The sequence below is a fragment of the Tenrec ecaudatus genome, chromosome 16 (assembly GCF_050624435.1).
Source record: "Tenrec ecaudatus isolate mTenEca1 chromosome 16, mTenEca1.hap1, whole genome shotgun sequence".
Classification (NCBI taxonomy): Eukaryota; Metazoa; Chordata; class Mammalia; order Afrosoricida; family Tenrecidae; genus Tenrec; species Tenrec ecaudatus.
Genome location: NC_134545.1, coordinates 52073210 through 52090702, shown reverse-complemented (window position 1 = coordinate 52090702; position 17493 = coordinate 52073210). Strand labels below are relative to the sequence as shown.

The following is a 17493-nucleotide window of genomic DNA, read 5'->3' as shown; positions in this document are numbered from 1 at the left end:
AACTAGAAGAAAGTTGTATGTTTCATACCCTGCAACCTGACTGGCTCGTCTCCTCCCCGCGACCCTTCTGTAAGCGTGTATCCAGTTGCCTACAGATGAGCTTTCGGTCTCCAATCTGCACTTCCCCTAATTCACGATGATATGATTTTTTTTGTTCTTTGATGTTTGATACCTGATCCCTTTGACACCTCGTGGTCACACAGCTTGGTGTGCTTCTTCCATGTGGGCTTTGTTGCTGCTGAGCTAGATGGCTGCTTGTTTATCTTCAAACCTTTAAGACCCCAGACACTATATCTTCTGATAGCCGGGCACCATCAGCTTTCTTCACCACCTTTGCAATTCACACATTTGTCTTCAGTGATCATATCAGGAAGGTGGTAATGACATCTCTTTTCATACTCCAAAGGAGGCCATAGATATCCACCTCAGTAGCTGTGTAACACCTTCTGAACTCTCAGTTCCCCATATTTTCTAAAGGAGTTCTGCCACTTAAAAGTAATTTTAATGAATGATTTTTACTTCCTCTGTGTCTTAGATCAACAGACCTTTGAGAATTCACATCGCAAAGCTCTGCCCTGATTTAAGAATGCAGCTTCCTAATGAGTAATGGATGGTGGCCTTGGTCTTGACTGGCTGTCCTGGTCCTTGTTTCAGGTGGACAGATTCCTGTATCACATGCGGCTCTCTGATGAGGTCCTCTTGGACATCATGGCACGGTTCAAGGCCGAGATGGAGAAGGGCCTGCGGAAGGACACCAACCCCACAGCCTCAGTGAAGATGCTGCCCACCTTTGTTAGGCCCATTCCAGATGGTTCAGGTGAGTGGAGCTGGGGCTGCAGGGACCCCACCCCTGGTCCCTGTAGTTCCTCCTGGCTGGTGGGTACCTGACCTTTAGTCCCAGACTCTGGCTTACCACTCCAGGTTTTTCTCCACTCTACCTTTCCCCTCCTGTACTGAACTCCACCTTCCCACTCTCCTGTACTGAACACCTCTGGGTTCCCCAGACAGATGCATCATGCGTTTTCTCTGCACACCAGGATCACACATTCTGTTTCCTCACCTTCTGGAGCATTCTCAACTCAAAACTCACTGCCATCAAGTCAATGCTGACTCATAGAGACACCCTACGTTTCCAAGACTGTAACTGTCTTTGAGAAGAAAGTCTCGTCTTTCTCACTCAGAGCTGCTGATAGTTTCAAACTGCTAACCATGTGGATCATAGCTCAAAACATAACCACTACACCAATAGAGCACCCAGTGAGTTCTACCCAATGCAGAAATTACTGTCTCCGCCTGAAAACCATTCTCATACCCTGCTAGCTGCTTGTCAGTAATATGACCCTGAAGTCTGTGGATGAATCTCCCAACCAGGAGTCCCATGAGTTCAGGTCTATATCCCATTCAGTGTTCTGGTTACTTAGTAGACTGTCTGATGCATATTATCAACTCATGTATTTGTTTAATAAATAATAAAGGGTATTTTGCCATAGGCATCTAGATTCTACATATGGATAGTAAATAGTGAAATGAAGGATGATGTAGCAAAGAGAATTAAATGGCAATTAAAGAGATCTGGCTTCTCGGTGTGGCCCTGTCTCTCTTCTGTGTCAAATGTTTAACCTCAGTTTCTCCATCTATACAATGAGACAGTTGACCTATATGTTTATTTCCTATCACTGCTATAACAAATTACCACAGCCTTAGTGACTTAAAATGACGCAAATTTATCCTCTGATAGTTTTGGAGGCCAGGAATCCAAAATGGATCTTAGAAGACTAAAATCAAGGTGTTGGAAGAGATGCATTTCTTCTAGAATCTCTAGAGGAGAATTTATCATATTCTTAACCTCTGGATAAGTCATAAGAGGGCAAGGGTTTGAGATTTACTGAGCACCTACTGTAGATATTGGCTGCCAAGGACTCACAGTCGTGCACAATCCCTGTAGCAGTCCTGTCGCTGTTAACCAGATGAAAGCCCTGTAGATCCAGGAGCTTATCGAGCACCAGGGTCTCAGTCCCCAACCAAACTTCAGAGGAAGAGTTGGGGCCCTTGCAGGAACAAGGACTCAAGTTTGGAAAACCTCTGGGAGCCTTTATTGGATCAGAGAGGTTCTGGACTCCTCTGAGGAAACGTGTGGGTCAAAGGTAGCTTGGTTTTGCTGATGGGAGGGCCCTGGCTTGTGATGTGCTGGGAAAGACTTTATTCCTTCTCCGGAAGGTGGGATGTGGGCTGCTAGTACGCCACCCTGAAGGAACATAACTTTGAAGACATGGTCCTTCTTTGAAATCTTGGCTAATACCTGACTCTTATTCTTGATGTGTCTTCCAGGCCATTGAGAAGAGGACATGGGGTCGATACCTGTTCTCTGGCTCATGGGTTGTGTTTGGCAGGGGGCACGTAGGGAAGAAGAGTGGGGTAGCAACAGAGGAAGGGGTGGGGGTAGCAACAGACCTAAGTCCTCCTAGCTTCTTGTGCTGTGACTCCGTCTCCAGACATGGAGAAGACATGTCCCCAGAAGCTAGGGAACGTGGCCTTTGGCAGTCTGGAGGTGGCAGGGGCAGGATGTGTTTTCCTCGCCCTGGCTGCTTGAGGAGGACTTGGAAGTCATAGGGACAATGTTTTTCAAACTTGTTAGGAGACACCACCTCCTTTCTTCATTGTCCTCAGACCTTCTCATTATGCAGGAAATCTCACCAGGATTAAAAAGCAGTGTATTGTTGTGAATTGGTTGAAGGTATCTCCCCAGCAATTTTGTTGCGTGAGGCGCTGGGCCTGAAGACCTATTTAGCCAGGTGCCCTTGGAAGTTCTGTGACCGTCCATGCTCCTGTGCTGACCAGTAAAAGGGTGGTGCTCAGTTTGTCCCACTGACTTGCAGAGTTGTTAGGATCAGATGAGGTCGTGTGGATGGAATGCTTTGAATTCCCTAAAATGTCCTAAATTCTTCAGAGAACTTCTGAGCAGGAGATGCAATTTCATCCTTACTAACAAACTAACACATAAAACTATCTTAATCCCTTGAGAAGGATCCCTGATAGTACAACGGTTAAACACTCTGCTCTTAACTGAAAGGTGGGCAGTTCTATCCTACTCAATGACTCCACATAAGAAAGACTTGATTATTTGCTCTATAAAGATCACAACCTAGAAAATGTGTGTTGCTCTTGTTGTCAGCTGCCATTGAGTTGGTTTGCACTCACTGTGTCCCCATGTACAACAGAGAGAAAGATGGCCTGATGTGAGCTGTCCTCACCATCGGTGTTTATGCCTGAGCCCATTGTTGCCTGAGCTCAATAGGAAGAGACTGTCCACTTCTGAGGGATTAGCCACTGAAACGCTTATGGAGAGCAGAAAATCCTATGGAGGAAGCTCTGTTCTGTCACATGGTGTTTATTTGAGATCAACTCTACGAGATCAAACAAGGATACAACAATCCCTTGAGGCCTCTGCTTCAGAAATGCACACAGAATTTTCAGAGAAATCCTCTGACTTCATTTTTTCTGTAATTAGTTTCTCCTTATATTATATGAACTTACCAGAGAGTGGGTAACCTGTCTGAACCTTATTTACTCCCAGTCTTTTAATACAGGAACTGTGATGGACTATTCCCAACCAGGGGGGTAGTTGTTAGTTCAGGTTATACTTCTTGTAAGACTGATTAATTTTTTATTGTCCACACATAGTATATTAACTATTTTTTGCAAATACCATAATTCAAATATATCTGTTCTTCTGGTAGATTTCATCCCTCATTCTACTCCTATCTGATTAAGCTGTTTCGGGATCAGTTTCTCTTACTGCACACCCTTCTTTCGATCTTCTCTTTCATGCCTTTATCTACATTCCTCCCTGGCAGGAGTAGCTTTCTTCACTTTGCTGTGGCTGGATTTGCCTCACCCTCAAAGCCCATTGCTAGTGTCACTTTCACAGGGAGGTCACTGCGTCTTCTCCACACTAGTGCACTCCTCTCGTACAGCAGGGTCCTCTGAGAAGGGCTCAGGCTTGGACTCACACGTGACTCTGTCCTTTAGTGCAATTGCTTCCATAAATGACCACCTCCTTTGAGTCTCAGGAAATGGGGTCATGACACCAAGCACACAGGGTGGTTGGGAGGTTTAATGACATTTATTTTACGGCCAGTCTAGTGTGTTCAGTTGCTAATGAAAAGGTTGGAGGCTTCAATTCACCCAGAGGTGCCTCAATGGAAACCTGGGAGATCTATTTCCAAAACATAGAAAACCATTTATACTCTGACACACGCATTGCAATGCTCGACAGCAGCTGGTTGAGCTTGGCATATCATAGACCCTTAATGAACGGTCCTTTTGTGTATTTTATGTTTTCAGTAGCAAAAAGAGAGCTTCTTGTTGTGGAACTTGGAGAAACCAAAGTTCGAGTATCGAAGGTTCAAGTCTCTGAAGAAGGGAAACCTGAGATCCAGATGGAGAATGAGTACCCACTGGCCAGTAAAATCACCCGAGGAAATGGTTCCCAGGTACTCATGCTCCTGTGAAGTGGGGACACCTGGGCAGACGAGTACCCGTCCCTCTTCTCATGTCCTTTGCTATCTCTTCTCTGCAGCTGTTTGCGTACATTGCTGACTGTCTGGCCAAGTTCATGGAGGCTCATGATTTGAAGCCGAAGAAACTTCCCCTTGGCTTCACTTTTCCGTTTCCTTGCCGGCAGACTAAACTAAATGAGGTAGGCTGGTGTGGGGTGGGGGTAAGGGAGATGTGTAGGACGTGAAGTCTGGGTTTGGAGGATGTGAGCTTGTGCCCTTGGGGGAACAGGGGACCCAGGGCAACCAGAGCAGTTTCTTGCCTTTTTAAAAAAATAATGAGGTGAAATATGAGGCAGAGACATTGTGGACCTAGGTGTCTTGAATTGATGCTCAACATGGGCAAAGCTCAATGGGCACATAGTTCAGTGGTTCTCAAGGCCCGTGTGTACATGGTAATCCTAGCCAGGGCTTGTTAAAGCTCAGACTTCAAGGCTTATGCCAGTTTTTATATCATTAGGTTTGGTGTGGAGCCCTAAATTTGCCTTCAAACCACTTCTAGGTGATACAGAAGCTGCTATATGGAGACCACACTTAGAACCACTGACATAGCTGCCTGGGATGACAGCTGGAAGGTCGGGGCATCTCACCCCCAATATTTCTTAGGAGGGGGGTTGAGATGGAGTTCCTGAGATAAAAGTTATTGAAAGATGAGGTGTCCACGGTCTCAGTAATGCCAATTCCAGGTGTAGGTCTCTGGTAGTTCATCTCTGTGAGTCTCAGCTTTTCATTTGTAAACAGGGGGAAGGTGAACCAGATCTTACGTCAATCTGTGAAAATAAGTAAGGGAGCATGGGAAAGGATCATGGGCTCTCTAGGGCCAGGGGATTATGCTTAGAGGTCAAATCTCCCCAGGATACTACTGCTCAGAATCGAGACCTCTTGATCTCTTATTGCGCATACTGTTGTATCATCCAATTGACAATCAAAACATGAACTTGAAATCACCCTGTTGGAGTCCCTACTTTGTCCCTAATAGCATTTCTTGCAGGGGAGGGGTTAGGCCAGACTATTCATTTCTTACTTTCCTATCAGGTGAAGCTATAAAAGCAGAAATTCAGTTATTCTGATAGGAATCAGAGATCTATGGATCTTTGTTATTTTTAGGTGCCAGTAAGTCAGTTCTGACCCATAGCGACGTTATGCACAACAACATGAAGCAATGCCCAGTCCTGCACCATCCTCACAATCTTTCCCACAGTTGAGCCCATTGTTGCAGCCACTGTCTCAATCCATCTCCTTGAGGACCTTCCTCTTCTTCGCTGCTCCTTTACTTTACCAAACAAGATGTCCTTCTCCAGGGACTGGTCTATCCTGACAACATGTCCAAAATACGTGAGACGGAGTCTCCCCATCTTTACCTCTAAGGAACACCCTGGCCATACTTCTTCCAAGACAGATTTATTTGCTTTTAGCCATCCATGGGAAGTCCATATTCTTCTCTAGTACCGCATTTCACATACATCAATTCTTCAGTCCTTTCTCTTCAATGCCAAACTTTTTCACGTGTGTCAGAGGCCATCGAAAATACCATGGCGTGGGTGAGGCACACCTTAGCCTTCAAAGAAATATCCTTGCTGTTTAATACTGTAAAAGGGTTTTCTGTAGCAGATTTACCTAATGCAAACAGATCTTTTGATCTCCTTACTGCTGCTTCCATGAGCATTAATTATGGATCCTAGCAACACAAGATCCTGGACAACTTCAACCTTTTCTCTATCATGATGCAGTTGTGCAGGTATTTGTTTACATAGAGACGTATTCCAAACTGAAGGCAGCAAGTGCTTTAGTCCTCTTTGCTTTCATCAAACAAGGTCAAGTCATGTGCACATCACAAGTTGTTAATAAGCTTTCCTCCAGTTCCCAGGCCACGTTCCTCTTCATAAAAGCTAGCCTCTGTTCTTCAATCATAGGAGTCCAGGAACTATCGCCTTCCTCTCTCAGTCTTGGTTTCATTGTTAAAAGTTCAAGGGATAGTTGGAGGAGGTGTGGTCATGGAGTTTGGCATCTTGGTCTCAGCCACTCTGTTAATTTTTTCCTAATCATTTTATTAAGATATACTCCAGACATTATTCTAGTCACTAGTTCAGTCAGCTCAAGCAGTGTTGTACAATCACTACCACAATCAGTTTAAAAACATTTTTTCCTTCGTGTCCACCTTGATATCAGCTCCCCACTAACCCACTCCCCGTCACCTCCTCTACCAGACCCCTCAGGAACCCTTAGCTAGTTTTTGTCTCTATAGACTCATCCATCCTAGGTTTCAGATACTGACCAACATGGTACAATACACAATAGTCAAGGCGGATATCAACAACAACAAAATACAACAGAGATAAACCTCCATTTTGGGGAAAAAGCGGAAAATATTATAAATCAGATCAAGATCAAAGTGTATCCAAAGAAGATCAAATGACAAGGTTTTAACCATTCAAGGCAGATTTGTCATTGTAATCTACTATACTTGTCTTTATAATATTCTCTGTCTGATAACCAGGTTTTTCCCATCCATCAGTTATGGTCAGAGAGAAGTCATTGGAGAGTTAGTCTATGTGTAGTTTCAGCAAATGGATTCTGGGCTTCCACTGTCATCCATAACCTTCTGCAAAGCAAAAGTTCACAATTTAAGCTCTGATACCATTCCCTCCTTTGGATTTGGACTATATTATCATAATCCTTAGGTCATACATGTTAGTGTGCTTCTTCCATCTGAGTTTAGTTGACAAATCACTTAGAGGCCTGCTTGTTTGAAAACTAGTCTTTAAAACCCCAGACACTATTCTAGTGATAGCCAGAACCATATACTGTTTCCCCCACATTTTGCTGTAGCACCCATTTCTTCTGTATTTCCTTCACGAGGACAAGTATTGGGGCTCAGCCACTCTGGACTCTGTCTTAAGCAAGTCTCTTACCCTTCAAGTTTTCTCCCATTCTAAAAAAAGTCTATGATTATTTATTATTTCAAGCATGAAGCTTTTGGGAACACTATTTACAAGGAGATGATTAATAATGCAAATATAGAACCATTTTCCTGTTGGACACTGGATTTCCTTATACAGAAGAATGAACCAAGAGTCATAACTCTCCCAATGCTCAAAAATGAACTGAAGGTAGACTAAAGACCTAAACGTAAACTCCAGAGATATCAGGATCACCAATGTGAAAGCTGGAACAAACTTAAGGGTCTTATTGCAGGGTATACATATACTACTAAGTACGAGGGGTACTCAGTTTAAGAAAAAGAAAACAGAAAAAAGCTCCACTGGACATAGCTGTTCTTTTCTTTCCTTTTTTTAAAAACGGTTGATATATATAATATTAAGTCATCGAGAGCATGAGAGATAGAAGTAATGGAGTCAGACACATTTCATGGTAGCATTGCTTACCTCAGCCCCGCTTGGTGGTCCATGTGAGAGGGGGAAGGGAAGGAGGACAAGGGGAAAGGGAAACGGGAGAGGGAGCCGAGGAGAGAGGGGGGAAGAGACCAGCAAGAGTCGGCCATAGCTTTTCTAGTACACATTTTTCTGGCTGGGTGAAAATCCAGCAACTGGCTCTGAGTTAGGGCATCCAGTGACATCACCTGGGAAGATTATCTCTGGTCACAGTGGTTTTTTTGTAAGTCGGTTTTGGTCAAGCCTCATTTTTGTGTTGGCCAATTTAAGAGAACAGGGTTCAGCTGTGAAATTTTGTTTCCTGTTTGGAAAAAATGCTGCAAAAACTATTGGGATTTTGAGCACAGCTCACAAGGACAGCACTATGGGAAAAACTCACGTGTATGACGACAAACCTCATTCTGGATGTACCTCAGCTTCCTGAATGAATGAAAATGTCAACAAAATTCGTGCACTTGTGTTTGAAAACCAATCATGGACCATTGAAGAGATGGGAAAGTTATCTGGATTATCTTGGAACTTGGCTCAGCGAATTTTATGGAAAGATTTGGCAATGAGAAGGGTTGCTATGACATTTGCGCCTTGGGTTCTGACTGACCAGGAAAAACAGCATCGAGTGGCAGCTTTGCAAGAACAGCTCCAAAATGATCCAGACTTTTTACCCTCAAGGTCACTACTTGTGTCCAGACCTGATGCTATTCTTACAACACTGAAAGCAAGCATAATTGAGCCAATGGAAGATGCCAGCGACACCTCACCCCCCACCCCCACCCCAAACAAGATCCCATCAAAGGAAATCAAAGATCAAGATGATACCCTTTTTTTGGTTGTTGTTTTTTTTTCAAATATGAGGGGGATAGTGCATTTGGAGTTATTTCCACCAGGTCAGACTGTTAATCAAGCTTTCTATTTAGAGGTTCTGAAAAGATGGTTTAACAGTGTGTGACAAAAAAGGCCTGACTTGTGGCAGACACAAAAAAGGCCTGACTTGTGCCCCACACATCTTCCTCACCTGATGTCACTCCATGCAACTTCATTTTGTTCCTTGAATGCCGATGGACAGGAAAGGACAGCAATTTGAGGATGTAGAAGAGGTGAAGAAGAAACAAACAAACAAACAAGGGAGGTGCTGTCTGCCATCCAAACCGATGGGTCTGAAAAATGTTTCTAAGAATGGAATCACAGAGTTGACAAGTGCATTAAGTGTCATACAGGGTACTTTGACAGTGATAGGTCATTTTGTTAAACAAAATTAAATACATATCTCTGAAAAAAGCTCCATTTGTTAGGGTGGGGCACTACAGCATAAAATGAAAGGGGGAAAACACAGTGGAAGATAAGATATATGACTGGGACATGATGAAATTACATCACAGAGCACATCAAGACTTCATAAGGAGAGGGAAATGAGAGCCCACAGATTGGGAACATTTTTTACTAACTACACATAGGACAAGGGTCTAGTAAAAATATACAAACTCTGCAACAGCTTAATAAGAACATAGCAAATGACCCAATTAAGAAATGGGGTGAAGGGGAGGGAGACATGAACAGACAGTTCACTAAAAAATGAAGTACAAATGGCTAACAAACACATGGAAAAATGCTCACGATCACTAGCCATCAGGGAGATGCAAGTTAAAACCACAGTGAAATACCACTTTATACCCACAAGGCTAGCCCAATTTTTAAAAAAATAGAAAATAAAACAATTCTGGAGAGGATGTGGAGAGACTGGAACTCCTATATGCTGTTGGTGGACTTGTTAATACATATCCCACTATGGAAAATGATATGGTGACACTTTAGGCAACTGGGAATTGAAATCCAATATGATCCAGCAATACCACTAGTAGGCAAATACCCCAAAGAAACAAGAGACACAACATGAGTGGATGTCTGCTCTCCCATGTTACAGCAGCACAGTTCACAATAGCAACAAACTGGAAGTAGCCCAAATGCTCATCAGTGGAAAAATGGATAAAGAAACCATGGTGCATACACACAATGGAGTGCTAGGCATCCCTGAAAAACAGTGATGAAAGCATGAAACACCACATGACATGGAAGGACTGGAAACCATTGTCCTGATTGAAGTCAGTCACAAAAGGATAGATGTTGTATGAGACCACTACTAAGGAGAAACACAACCTAAGAAATCTTAGAGACTAATTCCCAAACAAATGGTAGAATATCTGTCTACCAGCCATGAACCATACACCACCCCCCTTATGTGCACTTCATAAGAACCACCTCAAAAGAGGAGACCTCACATTGGCTGGGGCCACTCCTTTAAGAAGGGGGAAAGGAGAAGACCACCCACCCGATGCTGTACAACATTGAGGCGAGACTGGCAAATCCACAGGAATGAGAGGAGAACGGGAAAATCGAGTAAAGACCAGGGGAGGGGAGCATCTACATTTCAGAGGAGCCACTGATGTCTCTATTGGTGGGTATGGTGGGTTGATGGGAAGGGATGCTAACCAGTAATTGTAGGGAAGCTAAAAGCAGAATAAATCTAATTCTATGTTCTGGGATAGACACTATGAATATGTTTCTATCGAATCCCCGGTGAGCCATGCCATGGATGAAGCACTATAATGACCTCAGACCCTGGCCTTAACAGTCAACACAGTGTTCCCCAAGGGCCACACCAGGATTCGGCATGAAAGCTCGAGTAAAGAAACTGCCTTTTGCCTCTCTGCCACGGCACCATGGCAGATGGCAAGAACGCGCGCCTTACAAAAGTTGGCACAAAGAAGCTAAGATGAAAGTGGTTGATGCATTTTCTAAGAAAGATTGGTGTGATGTGAAAGCACCAGCTATGTTCAATATGAGAAATATTGGGAAAACACTAGTCACCAGGACTCAAGGAACCAAAATTGCATCTTATGGCCTCAAGGGTCGAGTTTTTGAAGTGGGCCTTGCTGATCTGTAGAATGATGAGGTTACCTTCACAAAATTTAAGTTAATTACTGAGGATGTTCAGGGCAAAACTGCCTGACTAACTTCTCTGGGATGGATCTCTTGACTAGATGTTCTTCATGGTCCAAAAATGGCAGACCGTGATAGAAGCTCATGTTGATGTCAAGACTACCCCTGGGTATCTGCTTTGTCTGTTCTGTGTTGGTTTTACCAAAATTTGCAATAATCAGATTCGGAAGACCTCTTATGCTCAGCACCAGCAGGTCTGCCAAATCCGAAAGAAAATGATGACAATCATGACCCGAGAGGTGCAGATAAATTACTTGAAAGGAGTGGTCAATAAACTGATTCCAGACAGCATTGGGAAAGACACAGAAAAGGCTTGCCAGTCTATTTATCCTCTCCATGATGTGTTTGTCAGAAAGGTAACGATGCTGAAAAAGCCCAAGTTTGAATTGGGAAGACTCATGGAGCTTCATGGTGAAGGTGGCAGTTCTGGAGAAAGGCCTGGAGAAGAGACAGGTGCAAAAGTGGAACAAGCTGATGGCTATGAGCCACCAGTTCAAGCATCTGTGTAAAATTCAGACTTAATGTTAACAAATAAAAGGTCTTATTGTGGGGGGGAACCTACATTAAAATTATTGGTATACTTGGATTTAAATGCTCTGAAGGACTGATATACTCTGATGGGAGAGAAAGCAAAAGATGGACACCCCAAGATGATGGAAAGGGTGGCCATTGGACCCTGGGAGGGACCACTGGCTTAGTGGGTGTTCAATGAAAGGGGACCCAGAACCACCATATATTTAATACCTTGGTTCTCCCCTTACATTAATATGACAGGCTTTAATCTGATAGGCAAGGATCTTCACTTGTAAGAAATGATACAGGAAAATGTCCCTTAGCATCAATCCCTGTGCTCAGTATAAACAGAGCTCAATCATTTAAGAAATCAATCTGTACAAAGCAATAACTCATGGGTTGCAGCTCACTGTTGGACTGTGCTGACACAAACTCCTCAGATCAACAATATCTTTAACTCTGTGTCATTGGATAAATTATTGATGTTATCAATGAAATCACCTGATAACCTAGGCGGATGACTGACAATATTTTCTTTTGTTTCTTTGGTTTTATTTTTCTGCTTTTTTTTGTTCTTGTTCTTATTTGTTTGTTTTGTTGTTGTTGTTGTTGTTGGCTTTTGTTTTTGTTATAATATGACTGCCAAAGTAAACAGAGTCATTCCTAACCTGTCGACAAGCAGATGAATACTGGACTCCCACATAATTATAGCCCCAACCCAAGAACAGTTAGAACATGGTCCTGCTGGATACTTGTCTTCATGAAGATATCACTGCAGATAAAGGTGTTACAGCATAGTGTGCTGAAGGAAGCAGATGGTGCCCGGCTATCAATTGCAATAGCGTCTGGGGTCTTGAAGTCGATGTTCAAACAAGCAGCCATTTAAGTGCGGTGTCAACTAAGTCCACAAAGAAGAAGCACACCAGCCTGTGTGATCCAAAAATGACACTTAAGAAAATCCAAATATGATGAAGGGAAAAGTATCAGAGCTTAAATTGTGAACCCCCAATTTTTATAAGGCTATCGAGGACAGTGGGAGCCCAAAATCCATCTGCAGAGAACCTAGTCAGATGAAGCCTCTGGTAGATCCCCTCTAATCACAGGTGAGGGACTAGAACAGCTTTGCTATCAGACAGAGAATATTGTAAAATTGATTATGGTGGATTGAACCATGATATAATACGATACTTGGTCAGTTGACCTCTCTCTTGACCCAACCTGAATTATCTCTAGGCTCAAATATTTCTCACCTGTTCCACGATAGATATTTCTTCTCTGGCTTTTAAAATATTTTTGGTGGTCTTTTCTTTCTTCTTCTTTATTTTTATCTTTAGAGTATTATTTTTTTCTGTCTCATTTTGATTTTTATTGTTTCTGTTGGGTTTCCCAGTGTGAAACACAAAAGAAGCAAATGCATAGAGACAATAACTGATGTAATGATGTATTGCGTATTTGGGGGTTTGGGGTGGGAATGGTAAAGGTATTTTGGGAGCAAACAATGAATATTGGAGGGAGAGGAAGCATTGGAAGTGATTGCAACGATGTATGTACAAATGTATATACAATTAAAAGTTATTTAACTATGGAAGTATATTATATGTGAATATTATATCAAGAAAACTGCTTTAAAAAACTAAAACCAATTTTCTAAGTTGAAATTAAGTTCTCAAGGGGTTCCTACAAGATAAACACCATGTTGACAAGTTGTGGCACGGGAGGGCCCAGTGGGCCTGAAGGGTGCTGCTCTGGTGCTCAGTCCCTGCCTCTGTGTCTGCCCTGGTCTGCTCCTGGACATCGGGATTTCCTGTGGGCAAGCTGTGTCCAGAGCCCCTGGTTCTAGCTCTTCTAAGTGAGCCGCATTCCCACCCTCCTGCCCACACCCCGCTGGCCTGACCCCACCGTGGAGGAGAGGTTGCACCTGTGTCTTTGTGTGCCAAGAGGTCCCAGCCATGCCACACAGAGAACTAATCCAGACTCCACAGCTGGGTACCAAAGGCAATCATCCTGCACATCCATGCAGAAGTACAAATTTCAAAAGCTCTGACTGGCCATGTGGATTAAACATTCATCTGTCTTCAGAGAGTGTGGTGGCCTGGCTTCCACTGCCATCCTTCCTACTTAAGTGACTTCAGGGGTTCAGAGAGGACTTTCAATTCGACATAAAGAAACCAGACAAGAAATGGATTCAGTGGTGTTTGAGGATGTGACCATGAACTTTACCCAGGAAGAGTGGGTTTTGCTGGATTTTTCTCAGAGGAAATTGTACAAGAATGTGATGGTACAAATCATCAGGAACCTTGATTCAGGTGCCTTGTGTCTTGTTCCTCATCAAATTTCCTTTCTGTTTACTTTTATATTTTAACTTCACACTATTGAGTCAGTCTCTCAAATTGGATAACAATGGATACAAGATGTTTGTTGAACATATAATATGTGATTCATGAAGAATGACTGTTGGTTGTTCACATTACGCGGAATATGTGAATTTTTGTAACAGTGAGCATCACCACCACAACCAAGAAACAAACGTCTTTGAGAAAAAGTGGGTAGAGAACCTGTATGCGAGTGAAGAAGATAAAGAAATATTTAAAAAGTTGACCCATATGGGCAATGTTTTTACTGGGCTGCAAATCTTACTAGTCTTAAAGAAACCCCAAGCATAAATCCTTTGAACTTTTGTGAAGATGGTACATTTAATCATGAGGTCAGAACTGACACTGGATCCAGACCTTACCAGTATAAAGAATGTGGCAAAAACTTCAGTAGTCCCTGCTGCCTAAAGTCCCATTCAAAAACATTTACTAGAGTGAAACTGTAACTTTATGCACTGTGGTAAACTCTGTAGTAGTTCCTTGCCCCTTACTAAATGTATAGGGACTCAAAATGATGAGAGGCCTTATATATGTGAATAATGTGGGAAACCTTTACCCAGTCCTTACCGTTCATTGGTCATAAAAGAACACATTGCAGGAAGATGTCCTATAAATGTAAAGAATATGGGAAACCCTTCATTTTTCCCTTAGTTCTAAATAAACACATGGGAACTCACAGTGGAGATAAACCTTGTGAATGTACAGAATGTGGAAAAGCCTTTAGAAATTCCCCCAATGTTAAATAGATCTATAAAAACTCAAAATAGGAAGAGTCATGAATGTCAAGAATGTGGGAAAATGTTTTATTCAAGGTCATATCTCACTAGACACATGACAGCTCACAGTGGAAAGCGGCCTTATCAATGTATGGAATGTGGGAAAGCCTTTGGACATCCCTCGATTCTAAGTGTACATATGAAAACTCATAGTGGAGAGAGACATTATGAATGTAAGGAATGTGGGGAAATGTTTTATCCAGGGTCAGCTCTAACTAAACATTTAAGAACTCACAGTGGAGAGAGACCTTATGTGTGTAAAATATGTGGGAAAGTCTTCAGGCAGTCTTCACACCTCAGTGAACACAAAAAGAAACAGAGTGGGGAGAAGCCTTATAAATGCAAAGAATGTGGGAAAACCTTTGTTTACCCTGTAGCACTCACTAAACGTAAGATAATTCACAGTGAAGAGAAACCTTAAGGATGTAAAGAATATGTGGAAACCTTTATTCAGTCCTCATATCTCAGTAAACAAAAGAAGACATAGGGAGGGGGGTCCTTTTAAGTCTTGGGAATTTGGGCATGCTTTTAGTCACCTGTCAGTACTAGAACTTCACACTGGAGAGAAAGGCCTTAGGAAGGTGAAGAATGTGTGAAAGCCTATAGTTGGTCCACACACCTCACTCAGCAGAAAAGAATGCACAGTATAGGGAAACGTTTTGTCAAACTTTATCCCTCTCAACACATAATAACCCATTTCAAAGAAGGTTTGTGTATTAACAATTTTGGAAACATTTGTTCCTTCTCCAGGAACCAAAACTTCACATGGAGAAATATGAATGTAAGGATGTGAGAAACACTTCCTCACTGGACATAGGTTGGCTCACAGAGGAGAGAGGCTTATGTTTGCAAAGAAGGAGAGAAACTCTTCAGTCTTCCAGAGCTTTTTGAGGATGTAAGAATAAAATATAGGTCTTCTAATATTGGAAAGTTTTTGGTCATCCTTTGTCCTTTGGAAAACCTAAAAATACATGTGATAGAAACCAAAGTATGTTTTTTTTTGAAACTTCACCCCCACCCCACCCCCACCGCACACATTACTTTCCTAAGATGATAGTGATTTATGCAGTTGGAAATCTTCTCTAATTTCATTTTTAGGATGTACAACAAATCACATTTCAAATAAATCATGTATATAGAAGTAAAAAATAGATGACACCATATTAGTCTTGTTTTATGGGACAAGCAAACCATTTATTCTGCACACGGGTATAGTGGATATTCAGTTCCAAACCACCCAGAGTATATGAGACTTTCTACTCCTGCAAAGAAGTACGGTCTCAGGGCAGTTCACCCTGTCCTACAGAGTCACCATTAGTCAGAATTGACTTGATGGCAGTGTTTGTTTTAGTTTGTTTTTTTAAATACACCAGATGTCTTCATTCCTGTAAATGGTACTGAAGTGATAGTTCCATTTTACAGATGAATAAACTAGTATTCAGAAAGATTCGATAACTTGTGCAATGTTTCATTAATCCAAGTGTCCTAACACCTCAGTGATTGCTCCTTTAGCCATCATGTATAATCTTTATAACTACTCAGATGAGAGTGGTAGATATGAGAAGGCTTCAAAAAGTTCATAGAAAAATAGAATTAAAAGATCATGCAATTTTCCCACAAACTTTTGAAGTCCTCTGATATGTAAATGATCTCTGAAGAGAAAAGTATCCGTAATTGTGGTGCTTCGCTTAGAGGAGAGAAGGGCAGGGAGGGGGTTGTTTGTGGTGTGAGGATGACATTCCTGCAGCATGTCACATGGGACAGTGGTGGTTCTGGAGTGGAACCTGAGCAAGAGATCTGATTATCTGGTGTTGCTGTCACAGAAATGCCTCAACTGGGGGGTGTTAGCCATCAAATTCATTTACTCACTGTGTGGGGGCTACAAGTCCCGATTCAGGGTTCTGCGTCTCATTGAGAGCATTTTTCTCCCTCTGCTGGTTGGAAAAGCTCCTTGCTCCTGATTGATTTTCATGTGGCTTAGCATCTCTCTTCTCCATCTCTGATTTTTTCTCTTGATGGTTTAATGTGCTTTTCTGGCCAAAACAATGAACTCAAAACACACCCAGTATTAATCCTGCCTCAATAACATAGCACAGACACTTCTTTCCCTAATGGAATTAAAATGGATTGGAATTTGCAGCACCAGAGAACCCCATGGCCAACCACCATTCACCCATCCTTCAGTAATGTTAAAAGATTTCTTTTTAACAGCAGAGTTTAACATTAAGATTAGGAAGAAAAGCCCTTATTCTCCTTCAAAAATCGGTCAATGAGAATCCTTCGCATGATTGGCTCTGAGGGATGGAGCAGCCATTTTGTTTTGTCCTGGATAAGGATGCAATTAATTAAGACCAACCTGACAGGAGTCACAGTAACAATGTTCACAGCGGAGACCTTTCTCGTTTTCACTTGGATTGACCTCTTCCCACAGGGGGTCCTGCTTTCGTGGACCAAGACATTTAAGACTCGGGCAGTTCAGGACACAGATGTAGTGAGTCACCTATGGAACGCCATGCAGAAACACTCGGTGAGTCATGCGCCTTGCCTGGGCTGTGGGATGCTGTGCCTGCCCTGGAAGAAGGAACGGTAGAAGGGCTCAGTCTTAGGCAAGGTCTCACTGTAGTGGAGACTTGCCTTGTCTTCCCAGAGTTCCCCAAACAAGAGGCTTGGGTCCTGGGGGTGGGCTCCCATATTTTCATTGCAAAGAGGCACAATAAGGAGACACATATGTTCCCCCTTCAGCCCCTAATCTGCTATTCTGTCTCCCCAACACTGGCCTGGTCTGGAGGGCATTTGGTCGTCAGAAAGACCTGGTTCCCCCCAGGGTAGACCCAGCAAGCAACATTTAATTACTGTCTGAACCAATCACTGCCACTGCTTTAGCTTCCTC

General features: G+C 42.7%; 1 protein-coding gene across 1 annotated transcript in view; it reads left to right on the top strand.

Moving 5' to 3' along the window:
- The first annotated feature begins 675 nt into the window (after positions 1 to 675).
- Positions 676 to 17493, top strand: part of LOC142428722 (hexokinase HKDC1-like) — a 74903-nt gene continuing 58085 nt past the window's right edge. Inside the window, exons 1-4 of the mRNA XM_075533504.1 lie at positions 676 to 817; positions 4348 to 4493; positions 4580 to 4699; positions 17035 to 17130. Of these exons, the coding sequence (XP_075389619.1) occupies positions 676 to 817; positions 4348 to 4493; positions 4580 to 4699; positions 17035 to 17130 (504 nt within the window). The remainder of the gene's footprint in view (positions 818 to 4347; positions 4494 to 4579; positions 4700 to 17034; positions 17131 to 17493) is intronic.